Below are 26,359 nucleotides of genomic sequence, written 5' to 3'. Positions count from 1 at the left end.
GAGAGTTGATCATTTAGGATTACTATAGATTTCTGCGATCATTTAGCTTCAAACCTTCCCTGAGTTGGCCGTGCCATCCTTGGATTGAGGACTGTGGACTTCTGGGCGTCATGTCGGTGATGCTGCTGGTGATGTCTCTCTGGCTGCTGCTGCAGGACTGCGCCTGTGATCCGGTCAACCTGGGCTGCATGAAGTGGGATGTGACAGAAGATGGAGCCTGCTGTAGAGCCTGTCATCCAGGTAGGCAACTAAGATAAAGCTGCTGCTGAAATACACCTTTTTTTTATAAAGAATAAAGTCATTTTGAATATCTGAATGTCTCATTTAACCTTAATTAAGAGTGATAATGATAGGAAACTACATTATAATGCTGCTTTAAATGAAGAAGAACAGTATTTAAGTCAAAGTAGAAAAAAGAAAAAAGCACAACTGAACATGTGAACCCAAAGGACAGTTCATGTTTTTTGTTTTAGCACCACACAGACAGACATATAGGAAAAGTGCTGTGCTGTTTTTCTTGTATTGTTCATTGAAAGCCCAGTTCACTATCAGAAAAATTGCACATGCCAGATGAAACGGACAACTTTATTTGCATGTTTAAGCAACACGGCAGTGTAAAGTGATGAATAAAAATGCTGTGGATAGCAAGAAACATGAATCAAGCAGCAAATAAGAACAAAATGTAGATAAATTTATTAAAAGCATCCTAAAAATAAATATAAGATGAGACACTTATTTTGATCTCAGTTATTTTCAGTGGATGGAAAATTGTGTCTATTCCAGCCTGTGGGGAGTTCCTGGTTTTGCGGATGCATCTAACCAAACTGCAGGTTTCAGTGGGTTCATCTAATCCCACAACAAAGGCGAGGAGGATGCAACTAATGAATCCAATTATTTGGCACTATCATAACCCATACGTGCCATCCTTAACCAGAAGAGCGAAGTTCTGCTGGAAATAGTTGAGTTTTTCTCACTCCTTAACTTTTCTTTGGGATGCTGCAGTACAGCATTAAGACCTGATAAATCAGTCTCACTGAGAATCATCAGGAGGCGCTCATGGGGCTGGACGAAGGACTGCATTAGATTTTGATAGAATTTATTCTGTTCCTCCTTGTCCCCCCTGTGTTTTTCTTTTTTTTACCTTAGCTTTAAGTCTTGGACCCTCTGTCAAATTGTTATTTTCTTCTTTCACTGTACTCAGAAGATCATCAAATTTCATGTAACAAATTCAAATTTCTATATTATTTCATATTTTCTAAATGAAAAAAAAAAAAAAAAATACAGCTTCATACCCGAATTGGACACTAGTTTATCCAGTTGTGTATATATATATTTTTTTGTTTTTTTGAATTACTGCGTATATTTTGTAGGACACCGTCTGGTGAGGAAATGCGGCCCAGCAGTGATTGACCTCTGTACACCATGTGAACCTGGAACTTACACCTCAAATTTCAGTGACGACCAGTGCAAATGGTGCACACAGTGTGCAGGTAGGTCAGGGCAGCGGTCTGACTCATAACATTGTTAATGGCTTGTAAAGGGATATAATACGTTTTTTTATTCTTTTGTGTCTTCAGGCGCTCAGGTTCAGCTGGAAGCCTGCACGCCCACTGCTGACACAAAGTGTGGCTGCAAGGAGGGGCTCACCTGTGGGAATGACCACTGCTCCGTCTGCGTTCCTACATGCACAAAAGGACAGGAACCTCATGACGGTTGGTGAAACTAAAAAAGGGAATCTATCTTTGCCACACCTGACCCAACAAAGTCAGCTAATGTAATCCCACGCCCTGCACAGGTTCCTGCAGACCCTGTTCAAACGGCACGTTCAACGACAAAATTCACCAGAAGTGTAAACCCTGGAGCACCGAGTGAGATATACTATTGTCTGTTTATGTTGATTTGGGACAGTTCAGCTCATATTACATAAAATAAATAAAAAAAAACAACTTTATTCTTCTTCAAAGGTGTCCCAAACCGAATCAACGCATCGCAGCCAAAGGAGACGCATTTACTGACATTAAGTGTGTGAATATTTCAAACCTAATATCAGTGGTCACAAAAACAGTGACCACAACAGAGACCCCTGTTTCAGACCCCAAAACAGTGGTCAAAGTGGAGCCCCCTGGTGAGGACATCAAAGTATTCTGTTTGTGTCTTTGTTCTCTAATTCAAACATTTTTGGAAGCCCAGCTCACATCTTTTGCTGTTTTAAACAGGTAGCGCAGACATTGCATGGTTCCTGGTCTTACCACTGGTCGTTGGCATAATTCTGATGGTCATTTTCACTGTCGTCACTGCAATTACTAAAACCAAGAACAAGAAAACTCCAACAAAACCCATAATCAGACCTCCCTCAGGTAAGTGCTCTTCTCATGGCAATTGTCTGGATGGCTTGAATTGTAATGACTACATCAGATATTTGTCAAAAAATAGAATAAAATAATCACAAATCTAGTATGAAATGTATGTCATGACTTTTATTTCAACCTGTTCTTCCCTCTTCAGATGACCCACAAACATTAATTGCAATCGAGTGCAGCTTTCATGAGGCGGAACAAGAACAGGGCAGCAGCTCTGAATCACTTTTCTCCAAAGACTCCTCAGAGCAGCTCATCACATGAATGAAGGCGGCGGTTCGGAAGTTCACGCTCAGGCTGGATGGAGGGAAAAATGGATGCAAGGCCATCAAGATGAACAGCGATGTCTTCTTTTCAATTTGACGTAAGCCGCTGAAACAAAAGAATGTTTACGAAAGAATATATACAAAAGAATATATATGTTTCCGCCAGTTTTAGAATATGCAAAGTGATGGGAGGGAGAATTCTGTACAGGAAAAGCAAAAGTTTTCCCATCATGCAAATGATTGCAGAGAGAGGAACTGTGTTTTTCCCCCTTTCACAAGAGGTGGGAAGAGTAGGCTACTGAAAATATGAACTCCAGCACAACTACTGTCATTAGACTTTAATCTTTGATTGCACTCAGTCGCAGCTAAAAGAATAGAGAACTTAGTGTAATCTGCTCAAATAATACTCAGAAGTATTAGTGAGTAAATGAGGCAGTCATTTGTTTATGTTTACATTAGACATGCTGGACTTGTTTAAGAAGTATACCGTATATACTGTGAAATGTATTTGAGTATGAGTAATATCACTTATTTGATAGAATAAATAACTATAGTGATTTAAGTATTTGTAGTTTCTCGCTTCCATGCCTGCACTTTAAGAGTAACATTGTTCTTTATGAGTTTGACTATTTCCAGAGAGACGTTACATTAACACTCCCTGGCTTGTGCAGTGAAGTGGTGAATGACTTTCATGACACTGACGTTTGCATGTCTGAGCAGTAAAGCTGTAACACTGTACAGGTGGGTGGAAAAACTCATGTTGGGTGTCAGGTTTTAGTCACATCTAATTATGAGCCTGCGAAACCCACTCAACCTTTCCGTCACACAGTTTTGCTCCTCACCTATTTAACTTGCAAAGGGCAGCTCCAGCTATGCTTCACCTGTATATGCTACCCAGAGGCACTTCATGATTAATTATCGAAAATAGGTTTCCATTAAATGTGAAAAGGTTTCACAATGACAGCCAGGAGAGTGGACTTCGACCTAATATTATCAGTAATATTAAGGACTTTCCTTTCACTCCACAGTTGTAGGCAATAAATAATTTGAAAAAAAAAAATCCCAGAGAACAAAGTTCCTCTTTCTCTGGTATTCTTTAAAGATCACATGGAGAATTCAACAGGAGCCAACTGATTCAAGTTGAGACATGCCCACTGATCCAGAGTTTCAGTCAGAGCTTTATAATCTAAACTGTTCATCTAATGAGTCAGAGCAGCTGGCATTCCCGGCAGGTGATTCATCTGGGAAAGGATGGATTAAAATGTGACACTTATCACACATACAATTTAAACAAGATTGTAAAAGAGGCTTAAAGTTCACGTGGAAACCCCCTCAGTAAGAACTGCTGTGGTGGATTCACTTACCTTTCATGCTCAGTGGTGTGGGCAGCAAGATTAGACCAAATGGAATTTTTTTTTTTTTTCAAGAGATGTTTTTCCTCTCTCAACTGTAACAGCTGAGATCTTTTTTTTTTCTTAAGATGGAACCTGAAAAAAAAGACTTGTGTGGGCTTCAAGTTGAAATGTTAACCCACAACCGTAGTAGTCACCAGAAGTATGACTCACATCTCCAGCGTCACAACGCCTTAATCTCAAGTGCCGCCTTAACTTTACAGCTCAGATCTAACATTAAACACAACCACAGCAGTTTCGCTCTCCGGTTGCATTTAAACTGTACATGTCTGCCTCATGTTTTTCCTCAATGACTTTAATATGACAAAAAAAAGGTGTCATAATAGACAATATTGTATATTATTTTACGCTGTACACAAGTTAACATGTTAAAAAAAACAATAAAAGTTGTATTTTTTTATTGGCTGCATTTTTTCGTTTTTTCTCACAGGATATTTGCATTTACAATATTGTAACTGAGCAGGCATTTTGAGTCATAAAAACAAAATTTTAAAAGTGTTTTAAATGTGGGAAAAGCAACAACATGCAAACAGAAATGGTAACGTTGCATAAATCTTAAATTCAATAACTTGGTTATTAGATCTTGCTTGTTAGATCAGCATGCTCTCTTAGGAGAACTGCTGACTGGTTTTGCGGTTCTGAACTTGAAATAACTCATGGATGGTCTTTGGTGTGAAGATTTCCACGACGATGAATTAAACTTGGAGAGTGGTTAGTCAAGGGAAATAAAGCAAAGGGTGACTTTGTAACATAATCTGTCACCAAAGGTACAGAAATGCGCCGTAGTGCTCGAGTAAAATACATCTGGAGAGAACAACACATTGGCCATATCATAATAGTACAAGCAGTGCTTTTTTGTTCATCAAGACCCCGACAGACATGTTTGCGATCATCCTGTTAAAGCCAGCTATAACATGAATGAGTTTCAGACCTGCGGCTGATGAAATATGTCAGAATACACTTGTAAGCAGAGGAACGCCCGACTCAAGAGAGCTGAACAAACAACTCCACCAGGATCACACGGATGGAGCCTTCCCTCTTGATGAAGACAAGTTTAAATAAGTTCATTTGATTGTCATTTTACAATATGTAAACAGAGCTGGATTCAAGGCAAACCACTTTAATACGGCGACACAGAGTCCAAAAGTAAATAACTTGAAGTAGCTTGTCCGACACACCAGGTCACTCAGGTTAAAAGGTTATCGCAGGTCATTCTGGGTCATACCAGTTCTTTCCGGTAGTGTTGACTGTTGTGAATTAGTGTTTTTGTGAATTATTTTTGCTGTGCAAACATGTCATGCAGAGTTCAGGGCATTGATGAAATCCCCACCACAGCAGTGTTCATGAAAACAGCCTGGTCAAATCCATTTAATGCAAGATTTAAGTGGAAAACACTTTAGTCTTCAGGCCTGTGTGCTGACAGTATACTGGTTAACCAAGTTCATGTAAGTTTCACTTTTTTCCAACAAAAATGGGGATTCTGTTCAAATTAAAATTAGAAAAATACACATCCATACTGTTGCAATGATCCACAAACCAAGAACTATTTTCCAAAGTCTCTTTGTTCGGTCTAAAGTGCGAGTAGAGTCGGCTGGTTGAATTAAATGAGAACTCCAGCTGAACAAGGTGAACGTGTGTGTCTGTGTGTGTACGTGGGTGTGAGTTTATTGTTGTTTGAAACAAGTCGAAAAAACACACACAACACCACTGCGGCTTCCGTAGCTCTCGTCACACAACCGCCTAGACATATAGACATAGATATCTAGATGTAGGTGTCTAGATGTGCGTGGACGCCAAGTAGTACATTCAAATCCAACATATATCTGCATATATGACATATATCGTGACATCGGGCTCTCGTGGAGGAGAGGCGTGAGCGGACTGTGATGAAATATTGGTGAAACTAAGTTTTTGGATGATTAAAGCAGTACTATGAAACTTTTTTACCTCAATAAATGTTTTTCAGAATCCCTGTGGGGGTAAACAAAGACTTAGTACGGCGATCCACCGGTCCCTCCACTCCCCCCAGGGTCTGTGTCCTGAAAACAGCGCTTGCAATTTCAGAGGAGCGGACCCGACTACGGCTGAATCCCATTTCACCCCTTAGCCCTCCCCCTTGGCCCTTCCCCTCGTTTTGCGCATTCACGTGGAGGGGTAGGAGTGTCCCAATTCTCATTATGACGTAGGGGTAGGGCCAAGAAGGAGGGCCAGGAAAGAGGGCCAGTCACCCCTCCAAAAGGAGATTCTCGAGAGGCACACTCCAAACGGAGGGGTATGATCCTGTGGCGGCCGATGGCGAGGGGCGTTTGTTCCGTCAGCCGAGACCATCACTGGTGGGCAGGGTTAATTCACTTCCGCATTGGCGGGAGCGATCGTTTCCACACCCGCGCATTCCAGGCGCATTCCAAACACAACAGATAGACGATTATTTTCAATAAACTGGTTTCTTCAACACTGCCCACCTGGAATGTGCGGGTGGGAAACGAGCACCACCGCCAATGCGGAAGTGAACTAACCCCGCCCGCAAGTCACGGTCCCGGCGAAAAAAAAAAAAGCCCCCCTCGCCACCGGCCACCACTGGATGACAGATTTCCCAGAAAGCCTTCCAAGATCGGCAAGATGGCGGCGTCGCAACGAAAGAAGTTCATAAACGTCAGTATTTTGTCAATTAATAAAGTTTTAAAATGTAAGAAAAACATTCTTCTTCGGCAAACAATTGTCGCATCTGCTTACGTCATCGGCAGCGGTGACTACTGATGACGTACGCGATTGTCGGAGGGGTGTCCCAATTCGGAGGGGTTTACTTTCTGCCCTACCCCTTAGCACTCCGTTTCATAGGGGTAGGGCTAAGGGGTAGGGCCAAGGGGGAGGGCTAGAAAGAGAAATGGGATTGGGCCTAAATCTCGCCAGAACAAACCTGCTTTACGGCACTCATACGGGAGTACAAGTATAAAAGCATGTAAAGCTGTTGCTAGTGTTAGCAACGCCACCCTTAGGTGCTCCCAGATGGCAGAACCAAAAAGTCTGAAAAAACCTTTGTCTGACGAGCGCTAGGGGGAGCCTACCATAGGGGGAGCACTAAAGCAAATCTTGCATAGTTCTCCTTTAAAGTCGTTTTAGGAGCTACTATATACATGCCCCATTGGCTAACAGTATATGGATGTGCACTTGATTTTGGATCTAACTTTCTCCCGAAGCACTGTTTGGATCAGAAAAGCCTTCTGGGTGAGTATATTGTTGTACTTCATTCCATAAACAACGTGAAAACTGTTTAAACCGAATTTATCCTTTGAGCTGGGAACTTATCCTTTGAACTACACTCGCATGTTTTTATAGCGGAGCGGTACCTACCTCACCGTCATGCACTGGGGGGTACTGGGCGTGGTCAACACGGAGCAGAATTTGATAGGCGACATCATGGGCCAGGGTGGAAAACTGTGGATCAGTTTCCTTGACCACCATTTGGCAGGGAGGGGGTGCATTCTGTCCAATCACAGATGCAATCGTGCTGGCAATGAGAGACCTGAGCAAAGGAATGCCACAACCACCACATGTGATGAGAAGGGCTAGAAACACTGCAATAGATGTGAATAGATGTGAAGATTGCCAAAAAGAATCCTGTGAACTTTCCGAACCATCGATCGAACAAGTCCGTTCTCCAAAGATTCTCCACACCAGAAACATCATTTAATTCCTCCGACAACAGACGGAGACCTTCAAGAGTATGAGTGAGACTCCCGTCTGGTGCAGTATTGTTAGGAACAACTAGACGCAACAACTAGATCTTACTCTACATGCACTTAGGGGACAGTGGAAGGGGAAGCATAAGTCTATGAAGAACGTGACACGTCTATTTCAGGGCTGCATGATGCACACCCCAGAGTGACCAGGAGCACGGCAAACATTGAGAGCGATGGAGCTGAGGTCTGTAGGGATGCTTCGTCTTTTTCTGCTGTTGTGGTCTCAACCCGGTGCTTGCGACGTCAGTCCAGAACCTTGCATCGTGGGCTTGCCGTGAGCTGCTGGGACAAAATATTTAACCCGTGGCCCCTCCGATGTCCACATTAGTGGAGATGCGGACGCTGCTAAAAGTAGAAGGCCACAACAAAGGACACCTCTCGGGCTCCATCTGCATCACCTTCTCCTGCCGTCGGGGAGAATCGGTCTTGCACCGTGTTCTCCCGTTTCCGGTGATGTCAGATGGTTCTAGGGGGCCTCGGTTCCTCCGGATCTGGCGCTGGGCTGCCCTGGGACTGGTGGGACCACGTCGATTACTTCACCTCTGTAGAACGTAATAATAACGTAATAACGTAATAATGTAATAATAATAATAACGTAACGTAATAATGACCCACAACGTAATAAATTTGGCCTTTTTAAAATGTAATAAGCCCATAACGTAATAACTGACCAACAACATAATAGAAGTCCTGAACCTATAACGTAATATCTTTTGACCAATAACCCAATAACTTACTACGTTATTGGCCGGTTATTACGTTATGGCCTTGATGCAAAAAAAAAAAAAAAAAAAAAAAAAACCCTTTGAAAATGTAATAATTGAGCCGATAACGTAATAACCAGCCAAGAGTGTAATATAAATCAAGGACATCTTTTGGAAGAAGTAAGGACCATTATTAGTCGGTGTGTGTTTTTGTCATTCAAGTTTTTATTAACATTTTCAATTTTTCAATAAACAAACCCAAGAAAAAAAAAAGAAAAGAAAAAAATATTAACTTGCACAGTCAAGACAATTGAATTACAGCAGAGTCTTGTTTTATAATAAATTACATGTAAAAAGTCCACATTTTGTTGGCTTTGTCCTGGATGTTATGCACTTTAGAAATGCATGTCTCATAGGAAGCAGTCTCAGTCATCAGTTTATCCAGTCCTCAATTTTTGGTCTATGAGGGCTCTTCCAGATCCGTAGAATTAATCTGAGTGCCACTAAAAATGAAGCCACCACAAAACCAAGCATTCCCTTCGTAAATGCAGGTGGCATGATAGTCTCATCTCCCAGAAAGCACAACTGCGGCACTGCTGGGATTGGTGAGCCAGTCCATTTTTCCAACTTTTTGATAACCTCTAACCGAAACGGAAAAACCATAGGACATTCCCAAAAATAGTGAAGGTATGTTTCAGAATCTGTTCCACATTTCCAACATGTATCGCTCTGTACCAGCCCCATTTTAAACAGCTTTGGCGGTGTAAAATAATAGCGATGAATAGTTTTATAATGAATAAATTTGCTCCTAGCATCTCTATTTGCCCAGCCAAAATTTGAAATTATGTTGCTCCACACTTCTTCACCAATTTCAATATGGAAATCTTTTTGCCAGGTAATTCTTAGACCATCACGTATTGTGCCTTTATTACTCAACAGATTTTCACAAAATATTGATGCTGACTGCAAATTACCTGACTTATTCAACCACTACTGCAATATATTGTCTGTCTATAACCGATTTAAGCTAAAAGCTGAGCTCACACTATTTCTAACCTGCAAGTATTTCCAAAAGTCTCCCTTGTCAGCCAAATTAAATGTTTCTTTTAACAGACTAAATGGCCTAAAGTTATTATCTCTATACAGATGACTTATTTTATGCGCCCCTGGTTCAAGCCATTTATGACACAAAAAAGGAAACTTTCCAATGTGCACTAAAGGATTATTCCAGACTGAAGAGTAAATTTATTTATATGGAGAGATTCCTAACATTTTGTGGGCTTTTTCCCAAGCCCATTGTGAATGTTGTAAAATGGGGTTCTGTTGTATTAAGTTTGTTGATTTTTGTGAGAGTACTTGGATGATATTAAATGGATCTGCAATTTTCCTTTCAATATTAATCCACCCTAAATTCAAGCCCCTTGACAATTTGTTCATTTCAAATGCAAGATTATACAGTTCCAGGTCTGGGAGAGCTAGGCCTCCACAAGCCTTCAGAGCTGTAAGTTTTCTTACTCCATTTCTCGCCTTCTTGCCATTCCACTGAAATTCCTTAATTAGTGAGCTGTATTGTTTAAAAAAGGCATTACTTATTGTTATTGGTATCATCATAGATTTGCAATTAAACTGTGGAGCTACAAGCATTTTAATGGTACAAATTTTACCCCACAGACTAAGATTTAATAATTTCCATTTATCCAATTTTATTTTCAAATTTTTTTAGCAATGGTTCTATATTTATCGAGTTTATATTAGTCAACTCTGAACACAACTTCACACCAAGATATTTCATTCCCACGGGTACCCGGGTATCTGAACTGGAATGGAGAAAGAAGAGGTTGGAAACATCAGTTTGATGTCGGCATAGCTTATGACTTTTGCCAGTTAATTTTGTAGCCCAATAGTTTTGAAAAATTTTCATTCGAGGATAAAACCTTGGGAACTGAAGAGGAAGGATCTCTAATAAGAAGCAAAATATCATCAGTATACAGAAACATCTTATGCTCTTCCGAACTGTGTATTAATTCTGTTAATTCTAATTGGGGCTGCTAAAGGCTCAAGGAATAAAATGAATAACAGGGGCTTAATAGATCGCCCTGCTTCGTCCCGGGCTTCAGGCTAAAAAATGGTGACACCAGTCCGTTTGGTAAAACTGCTGCCCTAGGATCAGTTTAGATAATACTCACCCATCGAATTAAGCCCTAAGTTGGTGTTTGTTTGTTTGTTTGTTTGTTACTGTAAAGGGCTGCTGGACGCAGCAGTGGTCTTTAAGAGCTGTTTGCCAAAGACAAGTTAGTGTGTTTTTCAATGTACAAAATAATTTGAATTGGATTTTTTTGGAATGTTTAAATGTAAGAAAAGGAAACAGTAATCCTCAATATTGTTGTGCTCAGGTTAAATATGTTCAGTTCAATTGTTCTATTGTTCAGTTCAGGGTCTAAAGTTGTTGTTTATCTTGAAGAACACAAGCCATAACAAATATAGAGATTTAAGGAACAGCTGTTACGGAGTTTTAATAGAGACTGCATTTTTCATGACAAAAACGAATACTGTTTTGAGGTATAAACTGATATGCTATACGCTATTATGGTCAGTTGTTATTATGTTATATGCCTATAACATTGTCAAAAAGGGCAAATGTATTACACTCTTGGCTGGTTATTACATTATCGGCTCATTTATTACATTTTCAAAGCGTTGTTTTGTGCATCAGGCCCATAACGTAATAACCGGCCAAGAACGTAATAAGTTATTGCATTATAGGTCAAAAGTTATTATGTTATAGGTTCTGGATTTTAATTACGTTATTGGTCAGTTATTACGTTATGGGCCTACATTTTAAAAAGGCCAAATTTATTACGTTATGGGCAGTTATTACGTTATGGGCTTCTACACCCTCCAACCGGAAGGCGGAGGATGTCCTCTCCGTCACCTTGAATGGGCCCGTCCATCTTGGCTCCGCCCACCTCCTCTTCAGGACCTTCAGGTGATGATGATGGGGATCGCTGAATTCGCTGGTTGGTGGGCCTGGATCGTCTTTCAGCTGGATCCAGAACCTTGCAGCCAGAGCATGGAGAGACTCAAGATAAGTTTTTTTGGAAGGTACTCACCCGCTCGTCCAACGGAGATAGGCCTTTCGTTGGTCCCAGAAGAGGTCTGCCATGTTCCAACTCGAATGAAGTCTAACCTGTGGTAGACGAGACTAAACCACAAATTATTAACAGAACCACTGGCAGTGCGTCAACCCAGTTCAACTTGGTGGACGCCACCACCTTAAAAAGTTTTGTTTGATTGTCTGGTTCATATGTTCCAGCTGATGTCACAAACCCACTTCACAGCCAACATGGAAGCTCCATTGACTCTTTTACCATCCGCCCTCTCTGGAGCCCTAGTGAGAGCAATGAGTTCAGCCCACTAGGCTGACTGTCTACCTCCAATGAGGTCTGCTTCCTGAACATAATACGTTTGTTGGCCAACATCTGCCACGACTGCGTAAGCAGATCTGAGGACCCCAGAGAGATCTCTGAGACAACATCCGTCCACAAAAACGGAGTAGTCTGGGGTCTGGATGAGTATCCATTACAGTGTGATCGGTTTTGAGTATGAGTTTTGTCAGACCTGCTGCATACCTAGCACAGGGTGGTTGTTCAGCTTCAAGAGAAAAACTTACATAAGTCAGAATTTGCCTGTCTCCTGTCCCCTCTCTTTTCTGAAAAAGATCGGCTGCAATGGAACCAGATTTTTCAGAAACATCCATAAAGAATGGTCTAGAATAGTCAGGTCGTGCCAATGAGGCAGCTGAGGCTAGAGCCTGTTTTACAGCAGAAAAAGCTAAATCGGCCAGAGGAAGAAAATTTAGTTTTGCAGTCACATTACTCAACCCTTGTCCGTTCATTAATCGCTTGATTAATAAGTCGGAGGTCATGTACCACCCGATATGCACATGTTGACTTACGGACTGGCAGAAGTGGTGTGTTCCGCACATTGTCAGATGCGGGTTCCATGATTCCTGATTACAAGAGACCTGTGATTGTGTCAGCAATTCCGAATCATTCATGTTGTGGGCGAGGATACTGCAAAGCATTGATTGGGTGTGAATAGTTACAGGTGTAATTTTACACAGCCCAACATCAGTCAGGTCCTGTGACCACAAAGATTCAGGAATTGAAAGCAGACGCGCCGCAGCCCCATCAGAGTCAGACTTCTCACAACCGTGAGAGCGGGTAAGCCATTCTTCTTCAGCCCCAGCAGAATCAGAGGCAAACTGTTGAATTTTATAGAGTTCAGTTGAAGGGGAGTAGAGCAGGCCAGGGGTGCTCGATGGAGCCCAGTCAGTGGCCTCAACCTCCCATTTTACCATGGGGCGTAAGTCCTTAGCTTGGTCCTTAGGACTGAGTGCAAGTGAGCTGTTTGGATAAGCTGTGAATGTCATCATGTACCAATGTTGTGTTTCAGGTGTGAGTGTAACAGCCGATGCGACACCCTGTGCACCAACCACCACGAAGTCAGACTGAATGACATGACAGGTCCCTGCCATGTCTTTCTGGAAGGCGTCTTGATAGACTTCATCATCCTCCCTACCATATAAAGTGCAATGTGGAGGATCAATCGGGGGGTGATTGGGGTGTAGCGTTGAGATCCAGTAATCTTGCAGAGCAGATCTGCCTGCCTGATTCAGTTCCTAAATCCTGCATATCCCATCGTGTAGCGCTCCATAGACCAATGGTTTCACTCAGTTAAAATTTTACCGGCCAAATCAGGGGAAAGAGGCGGGAGCTGCGGGAGGAGCGGACGTGACGAAAGACGTGACGGCAGCGGGAAGCTCGAAAAAGTTCGAAAACAATTGGCGGCATGTGAAGCGATCTCCGTGGACACGGCAATATCTGCAGTTTTATAAGAAAGCGACTCAGTTTCTTCTTTGAAAGAGGAGCACAGAACATCACTTCAAGCCTTTTTGTCAGGAAACAATGTCTCCTGCTTCTCAGCAGCAGCGCACATAAGCTTCGTCACACCGTGGCTGGATGTGGATTGGTCTGTGGTGAGTAAATCGCGTGTCAATCAGAACAGTCGTCCAATCGTCTTCTTCTTTGGTTCGAACGGTCGTCCAATTGCCAGCTACTGATTATTTTGAAGGTCCTGCCTCTGAAATCAAATCGGAAGAGCGGCTACCCAGATGGACTTGTGAAATATTTCCGTGGCGGACATATGAAACTGTGCATCTGGCGTGTCAGGTCAGAGATCCAGGGCCACCAGTCACAAAACACCTTAAGTACTGAGAGTTCATCAGGATCTTCAACTCTGTCCAAAAGCAACCAATAGATGATAGCGCCTTGATGGAGGATGGCAGAGTTGGATTTGTTTGGGATGTGACAGATTTCAGTTCCATGTCCTAAGGAGACAGACACGTGCATCATCTGTCACGAGGAAAACGTTAACTCCAGTCAGTCTGAAGAGCAGGGGATAGAGGCCTTGGCTTTGACAAGCAGGTCTCTTTCCAGGACAGTTCGATTGTTGAACAAATTAATGCTTGCAGCAGATCGTTCCCAGACGTGTGGGAAGAGCAGTAGTCAGAGGTACGATCATGGGTTTCCCAGAGAAGCCAGTGATCGTGACGACAGTGCCTGACAGACGTGCTCTGTCACGAGGATCGGTGAGGGTGGAATAGCGGGCACCGGTGTCCACCATCATGAAGAAGATCTGGCCGTTCACGTCAGTGTTCATCATGGGCTCTGACTGAGTCCCATGATCAGCTCCTCCTGGGCACCTCGAGGCAGAATAGTGTTAGTTTTCCGATGCCCATGAAAAGGTGGGGCATTGTGGTGCACCTTGACTTGGTGGGGGCTGGCAATGTGGTGCCGGTCCTTGCAGAGGAGGTTGTCAATGGTTTTGCGGTGGGCCTGTCGACAGTGAGCCAGTCATCCGGAAGGGGCATCTGGAAGCCCAATGATCCAGAGCACCGCAGATGAAGCACCCGTCAGGTCTCTGGTGTTGCTGGTTTGGTGAACCCTGGTACCTGCCATGCCACACCCTGCCCCTCCCTCGACCCTGGCGGGCAAAATTTTGCTGTGGGAAGGGCCGAGTCAGTGGTGGGGGGCCCCAGGATGGCTGCAACGGTGGCCGCATGTAGTACTAAGGAGGTGGAATGTGAGTTTGTGGTTGTGGCGCTGGAGTGTCTGTGACAGGCATCTGTGAATTCTTTTTCAATGCTTTGTTTGACTCTGATTAGTTGCATTTCGCTTGCTGCAGTTGCAGATGGAATAACTCTTTATGCAATTTTGCAGTGTCATCTGACTCTTTTTATTATCTATGAATTTGCGACAATGAAAATTAAATGATCTCGCCACACATTAGAGCCCGCACTGAGAATGGTGGGTGACGCTGTCACAGCGTCCCGAACCTGTTGTGGCACTCCCTGAAGCACGTGATGCCTGAAAAGTTGCATGCTTCCTGCAGAGGAGTGTGCTGCAATTCCTGTGACAGCAGACCACTTATTGGCGGCTTCATCAAGATAAGTGACTGGGCTGGTCGTAACATCCCAGTAAAGGTTGAGAGATGACAGTACCCCCAGGGGGTCCGGGAATGTGTGTCGAATGGCAGTGTTAACAGCTTCACTAACGTTGCAGTAATCTAATGCATCTTGTTCCTGGGTGGTACCAGCCGATTTTGCTATGTCTGCCAGGGTGGAAGTGGAGGTGGCAGTGCTAATTAAAGATCTCATATCACCCAATGCCAGAGTAGTGCCAGCAGTCAATGACAAAAGCTTTTTCCTGAGGTGTTCCAGTATGTAGATCCTATTCTGTGGAGGTTCGAAGGTCCACAGGGGGTGGGGGTGAGTGCTGAATGGTGTTGCATCAGGATTACAGAGGCAATGACGGTTCATTTCTAGATCTTCAGGGTGATGTTGCACTGATCGGTTGTGTCCAGCAGATGAAGCCTGTGAGTCTTTGAGAGTTGTAAGGCAATCTTGCTCTCCCCTGTAGGGGTTGTCTTGTTTGGAGATGGGAGTTGACATGCCAATGGGTGGAGCTGATGGCTCCTCCCCCTGGGGTTGGGCGGCTGGTTTCACCAAATTCAATTCCAGTTGTCTCTTGACAGTCAACAGTGGAGATTGCACTGGCAGCAGGATGGGGTTGTGAGGGCTGTACAGAGTGGCTTGTTTTCACTTTTTCACAGCAGCTAGCGTTACTTCATGAATGTGCACGGCGGCACAGGAGCCCACTAGTGAATTCGCCAGACTATACAATAATGTGCGCATCTTCTCATTACTTATTACCCAAACCAGAAAATCCTTAAGTCAAAGACTATTCTTTTTTTTCCTTTTCCAATCAATGCTTTAAAAAAATAATCCCAATTTATTTGAACAGATTATTCCGCATAATTTCCTAAATAATATTTCACCACAAATTCAATAGTTCCAATCTGCACCATGACCCCCTCTATTCTACTGGTCTGGCTGGATCACAGCAGTTTCCTGCTGTGATCCAGCCAGACCAGTAGCAATCTTGCTTAAAGGGCAACTTCGGTTTTTTGACATCTGGACCTTATTTCTAGGTGTGTGCATGCTCATATACTCACTCGGACAAACATTGTGCAGCACGGAGTCCTTCAGAAGTTATTCAGATCCAACCGTTTTAGCCGCACTTAGCAGGGGCCACGGCAATTGAGCTTCAGCGCGGGACATAATCTCTGCAAAGTCACTCATTTCAGCTATATTTTTTTATCCATCGCCAGTGTTATCATAAAGTCAGCTCGTCTACCGTCTTCAGGTGGGCCGAGTTGGTCCGAGTCGTGGCCGAAGTGGGTAAATGGCCCGGAGTTTGCTCCACGGAGTCTCCGGAGGTCTCCAGGCCGGCCTGGATGTCTCTCCTCACCGAGGGTCTCCGGAGGTCTCCAAGCCGGCCTGGGCGCACCGCACGCGGGCCGCGGTGCACGCGGGGACCTGCTGCGTTCTGCCTGGATGTCTCTCCTCACTGAGGGTCTCCGGAGGTTGTAATGAGGAGATTGTAATGAGGCTCGTTATCTGGTTTTCTGCTGGACTTCGCCATGAATCTTGATTCGATTCAGGTGTGTTGAAGCAGGGAGACATGGAAAACATGTAGGGCTGCAGCCCTCCAGGACCAGGATTCCCCACCCCTGGATTAGATGAACCCACTGAAACCTGCAGTTTGGTTAGATGCATCCGCAAAACCAGGAACTCCCCACAGGCTGGAATAGACACAATTTTCCATCCACTGAAAATAACTGAGATCAAAATAAGTGTCTCATCTTATATTTATTTTTAGGATGCTTTTAATAATGTCTAACGCAGGTCTAGTCTCAATCCTGGTTCTCTTAGACCTCAGTGCAGCTTTTGATACAATTGACCACAATATTCTCCTGCAGAGGTTAGAATGTGAGGTTGGCATCAGAGGAAAAGCCCTCTGCTGGTTCAAATCCTATTTATCTAATAGGTACCAATTTGTTCACGTTAACCAACAGTCCTCACCGTGCTCCCAGGTCAGTTATGGGGTTCCTCAAGGGTCCGTGCTCGGGCCAATTTTATTTCTGTTATATATTCTTCCTTTAGGGAACATAATTAGAAGCCACGATATCAATTTTCATTGTTATGCAGATGACACACAATTGTATTTATCTATGAAACCTGATCAAACTAATCAAATAGACAGATTCAGTGACTGTATCAGAGAAATTAAATCCTGGATGACTACGAACTATCTCCGTCTTAATCCTGGCAAAACAGAGGTCATTATACTAGGCCCCCATAAACTGAGAGAGTGTCTATCTGAACAGATTATCACCTTAGATAACGTCAGTGTATCCTCCTCCTCTACTGTCAGGAACCTCGGGGTCTTATTTGATCAGGATATCTCCTTTAAAGCACACATCAACCTGGCTTGTAAAACAGCATATTTCCACTTGCGCAACATAGCTAAAATAAGAAACATTCTACCTAGAAGCGATGCAGAAAAACTCATCCATGCATTTGTTTCCACTAGACTGGACTACTGCAACTCCCTTCTTGCAGCCTGCCCAAAAAGTGCGTTAAAAAACTTTCAGTTGGTTCAAAATGCGGCCGCCAGATTATTAACCGGAACTAGAAGACGTGAACACATTACACCCGTTCTAAAATCTCTTCACTGGCTTCCTGTCGAGTTTAGAGTTAGATTTAAAATCCTTCTCCTCACTTATAAAATCCTAAATGGGATGGCTCCGACCTATCTCCAAGATGCTTTAACGCCTTATCAACCAATCAGAGCACTCCGCTCTCAAAATGCAGGGTTACTGGTGACTCCTAGAGTCTCTAAATGGACATTAGGTGGAAGAGCCTTTAGCTATCAGGCACCCTTTTTATGGAACTAGCTTCCAAGAGGTGTCAAAGAGGCAGACACAGTCTCCACATTTAAGGTTAGGCTCAAGACGTTTCTCTTCGATGCAGCCTTTGATCAGGTCAGCTAGGGATTCTAAACCCTAGGCGTCTGACTTCCAGGGCCGAGTTGGTCCGAGTCGGGGCCGAGGTGAGCGTGCGGTGCGCCCAGGCCGGGCTTGGAGACCTCCGGAGACCCTCGGTGCGGAGAGACATACAGGCGGAACGCGGCAGGTCCCCGCGGCACCGCGGCCCGTGCGCGGTGCGGCGCGGTGCAGCCAGGCCGGCCTGGAGACCTCCGGAGACTCCATGGAGCAAGCTCTGGGGCGTTTACCCACCTCGGCCCCGACTCAGGCCAACTTGGCCCTGGAAGTCAGACGCCCACGCGACGTGACAGCCGAGGCCCAGCCAAAGTGCCTCTCTGCTGGGGAGAGGAGCTCCGCGACGTTCCCATCCGAGCTAATTGTGGCTAAGTTAGTGAAAACTGTCAGCTGAACTGACCCACCTGAATACGGTAGACGAGCTGACTTTATGATAACACTGGCGATGGATGAAAAAATATAACTGAAATGAGCGACTTTGCAGAGATTATGTCCCGCGCTGACGCTCCCTTGCCGTGGCCCCCGCTAAGTGCAGCGAAATCGGTTGGATCTAAATAACTTCTGAAGGACTCCGAGCTGCACAATGTTTGTCTGAGTGAGTATATGAGCATGCACACACGTAGAAATAAGGTCCAGATGTCAAAAAACCGAAGTTGCCCTTTAAGATTTGCGGTCCTGCAGACAGTTACAACACTCTCTTCCTGCTGGCTTGGGGCCTTTTCCAACAGTCCAGCACATCTGAGCAGGGCACATATGACCGGTACAATAGACTGACACATGGTTACACCACAGAAGGCAGCTTGAACTGGAGATGAAATGCCTCCTGGGCTTCTGACCGTGTGTCAGCTCCTTATTCTGGCTGGTTCACAACTGATGTCCCTCAGGGCTGTGGCTTTTACGTTATCACAAAGAGATCAAAGGTTTCGTTATGGTGACCTTTCACCTACAGAGTCACAAGGCAGAGTAATAAAAACACAGTTTAGCCGTTTAAATTCAACAGAAATATACAACAATTATCATTTAAAAAATATTAGTATTTAGATAAAATTGTGTGTTTTAAAACACGTGCAGTGTAATTCCCAGAGTGCAAGGTGTTCCTGGGAATTTTTGAGGTATGTTGTCAATCCTGTTTTTCTTGATGGTTGCAGCTTGTGCTGTCGTAAATATAAAACTTGGACAATCACAGGAAATTTCATATCTTCTGAAGAATTTTTCAAAGGAGTAAGGTCATAATTAACAAAAGAAGCCTTTTCAACTATTGAGTGAGAAAGAAACCTGCGCCTCCCTCTGTACTTTCACATGTGCTGTACACGAAGAAAATATATTTGATGAAATAATTTTACAGAAATCTAAGCAAATATTCTCTTCTGAATCTTTGGCAGGTTTTGAAAAATGAAATAGCATTTTGCATTCAGAGGCTTTGAAGACAGATGAGTGGGCGTGTGTGGTGTCTTTAGGCCCACCCCTTGCTTTGACTCAGCCCACTGTAAAAAGGAGACACACATAAGGTCAGAGCACAGACATCCTCCTCATGTTGCTCTGCTAAACAAAGCAAAACAGAGTTGATCATTTAGGATTACTATAGATTTCTGCGATCATTTAGCTTCAAACCTTCCCTGAGTTGGCCGTGCCATCCTTGGATTGAGGACTGTGGACTTCTGGGCGTCATGTCGGTGATGCTGCTGGTGATGTCTCTCTGGCTGCTGCTGCAGGGCTGCGCCTGTGATCCTGTCAACCTGGGCTGCATGGAGTGGGATCATGTAGGAGATGGAGCCTGCTGTAAAGCCTGTCATCCAGGTAGGCAACTAAGATAAAGCTGCTGCTGAAATACACCTTTTTTTTTTTTAAGAAAAAAGTCATTTTGAATATCTGAATGTCTCATTTAACCTTAATTAAGAGTGACAATGATTGGAAACTCTACATTATAATGCTGCTTTAAATGAAGAAGAACAGTATTTAAGTCAAAGTAGAAAAAAGAAAAAGCACAACTGAACATGTGAACCCAAAGGACAGTTCATGTTTTCTGTTTTAGCACCACACAGACAGACATATAGGAAAAGTGTTGTGTTGTTTTTATTGTATTGTTCATTGAAAACCCAGTACACTATCAGAAAACTTGCACATGCCAAATGAGAAGGACAACTTTATTTGCATGTTTAAGCAACACGGCAGTGTAAAGTGATGAATGAAAATGCTGTGGATAGCAAGAAACATGAATCAAGCAGCAAATAAGAACAAAATGTAGATAAAGTTAATAAAAGCATCCTAAAAAATAAATATAAGATGAGACACTTATTTTGATCTCAGTTATTTTCAGTGGATGGAAAATTGTGTCTATTCCAGCCTGTGGGGAGTTCCTGGTTTTGCGGATGCATCTAACCAAACTGCAGGTTTCAGTGGGTTTATCTAATCCCACAACAAAGGCGAGGAGGATGCAACTAATGAATCCAATTATTTGGCACTCTCGTAACCCATATGTGCCATCCTAAACCAGAACAGTGAAGTTCTGTCCGAAATACAATCCGAAGTACAGCATCAAGACCTGATAAATCAGTCTCACTGAGAATCATCAGGAGGCGCTCATGGGCCGCAATGAAGGACTGCATTAGATTTTGATATATTTAATGTTTCCCCTTTGTTGCCCCTGTATTATTATTATTATGATTTTTTTTTGTTTTGTTTTTTTACCTTAGACCCTCTTGGACCCTCTGTCAAATTGTTATTTTCTTCTTTCACTGAACTCAAAAGATCATCAGATCTCATGTAACAAATCTCATGTAACAAATTCACATTTCTATGGTATTTCATATTTTCTAAATGACAAAAATAAATAAATAAATAAAATAAAATAAAATATCAAAGCTTTATACCTGAATTGGACACTTTTTGTTTGAATGACTGTGTATATTTTATAGGACATCGTTTGGTGAGGAAATGTGGCCCACGAGCGATTGACCTCTGTACACCATGTGAACCTGGAACTTACGCCTCAACTTTCAGTGACAACCAGTGCAAATGGTGCACACAGTGTGCAGGTAGGTCAGGGCAGCTGTCTGACTCATAACATTGTTAATGACTTGTAAAGGGATATAATACGTTTTTTTATTCTTTTGTGTCTTCAGGCACTCAGGTTCAGTTGGAAGCCTGCACGCCCACTGCTGACACAAAGTGTGGCTGCAAGAAGGGGCTCACCTGTGGGGATGACCACTGCTCCTTCTGTGTTCCTTTATGCACAAAAGGACAGGAACCTCATGACGGTTGGTGAAACTAAAAAAAGGGAATCTTTGAAACACCTGACCCAACAAAGTCAGCTAACGTAATCCCACGCCCTGCACAGGTTTCTGCAGACCCTGTCCAAACGGCACGTTCAACGACAAAATTCACCAGAAGTGTAAACCCTGGAGCACCGAGTGAGATATACTATTGTCTGTTTATGTTGATTTAGGACAGTTCAGCTCATATTACATTAAAAAAAAACAAAACAAAAAAAACAAAACAACTTTATTCTTCTTCAAAGGTGTCCCAAACCGAATCAACGCATCTCGGCCAAAGGAGACGCATTTACTGACATTAAGTGTGTGGATGTTTCAAACCTGAACTCAGTGGTCACAACACCATTGAGTGTGGATACTTCAGATCCAAAAACAGTGACCACAACAGAGACCCCTGTTTCAGACCCCAAAACAGTGGTCAAAGCGGAGCCCCCTGGTGAGGACATCTCACTGAGAATCATCAGGAGGCACTCATGGGCCTCAATGAAGGACTGCATTAGATTTTGATATAATTAATTTTTTCCCCCTTGTTCCCCCTGTATTATTATTATGATTTTTTTTTTACTTTACATTTAAGTCTTGGACCATCTGTCAAATTGTTATTTTCTTCTTTCACTGAACTCAAAAGATCATCAGATCTCATGTAACAAACTCACATTTCTATGGTATTTCATATTTTCTAAATGACAAAAAAAAAAAATATATATATATATATCAAAGCTTTATACCTGAATTGGACACTTTTTGTTTGAATGACTGTGTATATTTTATAGGACATCGTTTGATGAAGGAATGTGGCCCACGAGCGATTGACCTCTGTACACCATGTGAACCTGGAACTTACGCCTCAACTTTCAGTGACAACCAGTGCACAAAGTGCACACAGTGTGCAGGTAGGTCAGGGCAGCTGTCTGACTCATAACATTGTTAATGACTTGTAAAGGGATATAATAAGTTTTTTTATTCTTTTATGTTCAGGCACTCAGGTTCAGCTGGAAGCCTGCACGCCCACTGCTGACACAAAGTGTGGCTGCAAGAAGGGGTACACTTGTGGGAATGACCACTGCTCCTTCTGCGTTCGTACATGCACAAAAGGACAGGAACCTCATGACGGTTGGTGAAACTAAAAGAGGGAATCTATCTTTGCCACACCTGACCCAACAAAGTCAGCTAATGTAATCCCACGCCCTGCACAGGTTCCTGCAGACCCTGTCCAAACGGCACGTTCAACGACAAAATTCACCAGAAGTGTAAACCCTGGAGCACCGAGTGAGATATACTATTGTCTGTTTATGTTGATTTAGGACAGTTCAGCTCATATTACATTTAAAAAAAACAAAACAAAAAAAACCAAAACAAAACATCTTTATTCTTCTTCAAAGGTGTCCCAAACCGAATCAACGCATCGCGGCCAAAGGAGACGCATTTACTGACATTAAGTGTGTGGATGTTTCAAAACTGAACTCAGTGGTCACAACACCATTGAGTGTGGATACTTCAGATCCAAAAACAGTGACCACAACAGAGACCCCTGTTTCAGACCCCAAAACAGTGGTCAAAGTGGAGCCCCCTGGTGAGGACATCAAAGTATTCTGTTTGTGTCTTTGTCCTCGAATTCAAACATTTTTGGAAGCCCAGCTCACATCTTTTGTTGTTTTAAACAGGTAGCGCAAACATTGCATGGTTCCTGGTCTTACCACTGGTCGTTGGCATAATTCTGATAGTCATTTTCACTGTCGTCTCTGCAATTACTAAAACCAAGAACAAGAAAACTCCAACAAAACCCATAATCAGACCTCCCTCAGGTAAGTGCTCTTCTCATGGCAATTGTCTGGATGGCTTGAATTGTAATGACTACATCAGATATTTGTCAAAAAATAGAATAAAAAAAAAAAATCACAACTCTAGTATGAAATGTATGTCATGACTTTTATTTCAACCTGTTCTTCCATCTTCAGATGACCCGCAAACATTAATTGCAATCGAGTGCAGCTTTCATGAGGCGGAACAAGAACAGGGCAGCAGCTCTGAATCACTTTTCTCCAAAGACTCCTCAGAGCAGCATGAATGAAGGCCGCCGCTCGGAGGTTCATGCTCAGGCTGGATGGAAGGAAAAAAGGATGCAAGGCCATCAAGATGAACAGTAATGCCTACTTTTCAATTTCACATAAGCCACTGAAACAAAAAAATGTATAGGTATATACACTACCGGTCAAAAGTTTTAGAACACCCCAATTTTTCCAGAGTTTTTACTGAAAATTATGCCGTTTAATGTCTAATTGCGCTCAGACGTCAAAGCATAGCACATATAAGCAATTGGAGTCAAAAAAGAAATTATGGAATCAATTTATAGATCAAAATGTATTCTAAACTGTTGACTCATCAAAGTAGCCACCTTTGGCAGATCTAACAGCTGAACACACACGTGGCATCCTTTCTACAATAGAAATCAAATATTCTTCAGAAAGTTCTTCCCATGTCTGTTGCAGAAGTTCCCATAAATGTGTGGCACTCGTGGGTTGCTTTGGTTTCACTCTCCTGTCCATTTCATCCCAAACCAGCTCAATGGGGTTTAAGTCTGGAGACTGTGCTGGACACTCCATGTCTTCAAGTTTATCAGCTTGTTCTTTTTTCGCAAGATAGTTCTGGCATAGCTTGGACTTATGTTTTGGGTCATTATCTTGCTGTAAGATGAACCCCTGACCAACTAGACGCATACCAGAGGGTATTGCGTGGCGCTACAGGATGCTGTGGTGGAAGCCGTTTTGGTTCAGGGTGCCTCTCACTCTGAAGAAGTCACCAACACTGGATCCAGCAAAACAACCCCAGACCATCACACTTCCTCCTCCATGTTTGACAGTTGAAGCCACACACTGTGGAAGCATCCTTTCACCTACTCTACGCCGTACAAAGATCCTGCATGATGAACCGAAGATTTCAAATTTTGATTCATCAGTCCATAATACCTTTTTCCAGTCTCCAGTAGACCAGTGCCAGTGTTTCTTGGCCCAGGCAAGCCTCTTTGTCTTATTCTGACGTCTTAGCAGTGGTTTTCTTGCTGCAACTCGTCCAGTTAAACCCGCAGCTCCAAGTCTTCTCTTCACTGTTGAAACAGAGACTTGCTTACTACGACCACTATTAAGCTGTGCTTGAAGCTGTTGTCCTGTGAGCCGCCTATCACCCAAACTGTTGACTCTCAGAAACTTTTCCTCTGATTCAGTTGTGGCTTTGGGTCTGCCAGACCTCTTCCTGTCATAGTTGGCCCCAGTTTCTGACTTCCTTTGCAATTTCTCTGTAGGAAAGACCTACATTTTTCAGTGTTATGATGGTCTGTCCCTCTTCCACTGTTAATTGCCTTTTTCTTGCCATTTCTGTAGCAACACACTACTTTCTGCAGTACAATACTGTTCAACTGATGCTCACGAGGGTATGGTACCACATTGTGTTCAAACACTGCTTTTATGCTGACAGAGGGGCTTGTTAGTAATCAAGAAAACTTGGAACACCTGTAGGAGTTAGTAGCACCAGCTTTTTAAGGCTTGGTCACCCTCCATTGCTGCAGGACAACTATCAATTATTAACCCATTTTGTGTTATTGTTCTGAAATGTACTCTGTTTTTCAGTTTTGGGTAACCTTACTTTTTATTTTACCCTCTGGTAGTTCACCACTTACTGTTGTATTATTTCAAGTTACTGATTGGACTCTAAAACTTTTGACAGGTAGTGTATATAAATATATGCAAAGTGATGGGAGGGAGAATTCTGTACAGGAAAAGCAAAAGTTTTCCCATCATGCAAATGATTGCAGAGAGAGGAACTGTGTTTTTCCCCCTTTCACAAGAGGTGAGAAGAGTAGGCTACTGAAAATATGAACTCCAGCACAAATACTGTCATTACACTTTAATCTTTGATTGCACTCAGTCGCAGCTAAAAGAATAGAGAACTAAGTGTAATCTGCTCAAACAATACTCAGAAGTATTAGTGAGTAAATGAGGCAGTCATTTGTATGTGTTTACATCAGATATGCTGGACTTGTTTAAGAAGTATATATACTGTGAAATGTATTTGAGTATGAGTAATATCACTTATTTGATAGAATGAATAACTATAGTGATTTAAGTATTTGTAATTTCTCGCTTCCATGCCTGCACTTTAAGAGTAACATTGTTCTTTATGAGTTTGACTATTTCCAGAGAGATGAAACAAATCCTGGAGAGCAAAGTTCCTCTTTCTCTGGTATTCTTTAAAGATCACATGGAGAATTCAACAGGAGCTCAGACATGCCCACTGAGCCACAGTTTCAGTCAGCGTCATATAATCTAAACTGTTCATTTAATTAGCCAGAGCAGCTGGCATTCCCGGCAGGTGATTCTGGGAAAGCCCGGATTAAAATGTGACACTTATCACATATACAATTCAAACAAGATTGTAAATGAGGCTTAAAGTTCACGTAGAAACTCCCTCAGTAAGAACTGCTGTGGTGCATTCACTTACCTCATGTTTTTCCTCAATGACTTTAACTTGACAAAAAAAAGTGTCATAATAGACAATATTGTATATTATTTTACGCTGTACACAAGACAAGTTAAAAAAACAATAAAAGTTGTATTTTTTTAATTTGCTGCATTTTTTTTCTTACAGGATATTTGCAATTTACAATATTGTAATTAAACAGACTTTTTGAGTCATAAAAACAAAATTTTAAAAGTGTTTTAAATGTGGGAAAAGCAACAACATGCAAACAGAAATGGTAACGTTGCATAAATCTTAAATTTAATAACTGCTTGATAGATCAGCATGCTCTCTTAGGAGAACTGCTGACTGGTTTTTCAGTTCTGAACTTGAAATAACTCATGGATGGTCTTTGGTGTGAAGATTTCAGCGACAATGAAGTAAACTTGGAGAGAGGTTAGTCGAGGGAAATAAAGCAAAGGGTGACTTTGTAACATAATCTGTCACCAAAGGTACAGAAATGCGCCGTAGTGCTCGAGTTAAATACATCTGGAGAGAACAACACATTGGCCATATCATAATAGTACAAGCAGTGCTTTTTTTTGTTCATCAAGACCCCGACAGACATGTTTGCGATCATCCTGTTAAAGCCAGCTATAACATGAATGAGTTTCAGACCTGCGGCTGATGA

General features: G+C 42.7%; 1 protein-coding gene across 1 annotated transcript; it reads left to right on the top strand.

Annotated features, from left to right (window-relative positions):
• On the top strand, positions 1–25,909 carry tnfrsf9a (tumor necrosis factor receptor superfamily, member 9a). The gene is made up of 15 exons (XM_030119547.1): positions 1–240; positions 1,371–1,490; positions 1,578–1,712; positions 1,796–1,868; positions 1,965–2,125; positions 20,860–20,979; positions 21,067–21,201; positions 21,282–21,354; positions 21,462–21,652; positions 21,990–22,109; positions 22,195–22,329; positions 22,413–22,485; positions 22,599–22,789; positions 22,881–23,021; positions 23,175–25,909. Exons 1-15 carry the CDS (start codon positions 111–113, stop codon positions 23,285–23,287), a joined length of 1,911 nt encoding a protein of 636 aa, XP_029975407.1. The 5' UTR covers positions 1–110; the 3' UTR covers positions 23,288–25,909.
• Positions 25,910–26,359: the final 450 nt, after the last annotated feature.

Source organism: Salarias fasciatus, chromosome 20 (genome assembly GCF_902148845.1).
Source record: "Salarias fasciatus chromosome 20, fSalaFa1.1, whole genome shotgun sequence".
NCBI classification, from domain to species: domain Eukaryota; kingdom Metazoa; phylum Chordata; class Actinopteri; order Blenniiformes; family Blenniidae; genus Salarias; species Salarias fasciatus.
The sequence above is the reverse complement of the archived record's forward strand: the minus strand, read 5'-3'. Positions and strand labels throughout refer to the sequence as shown.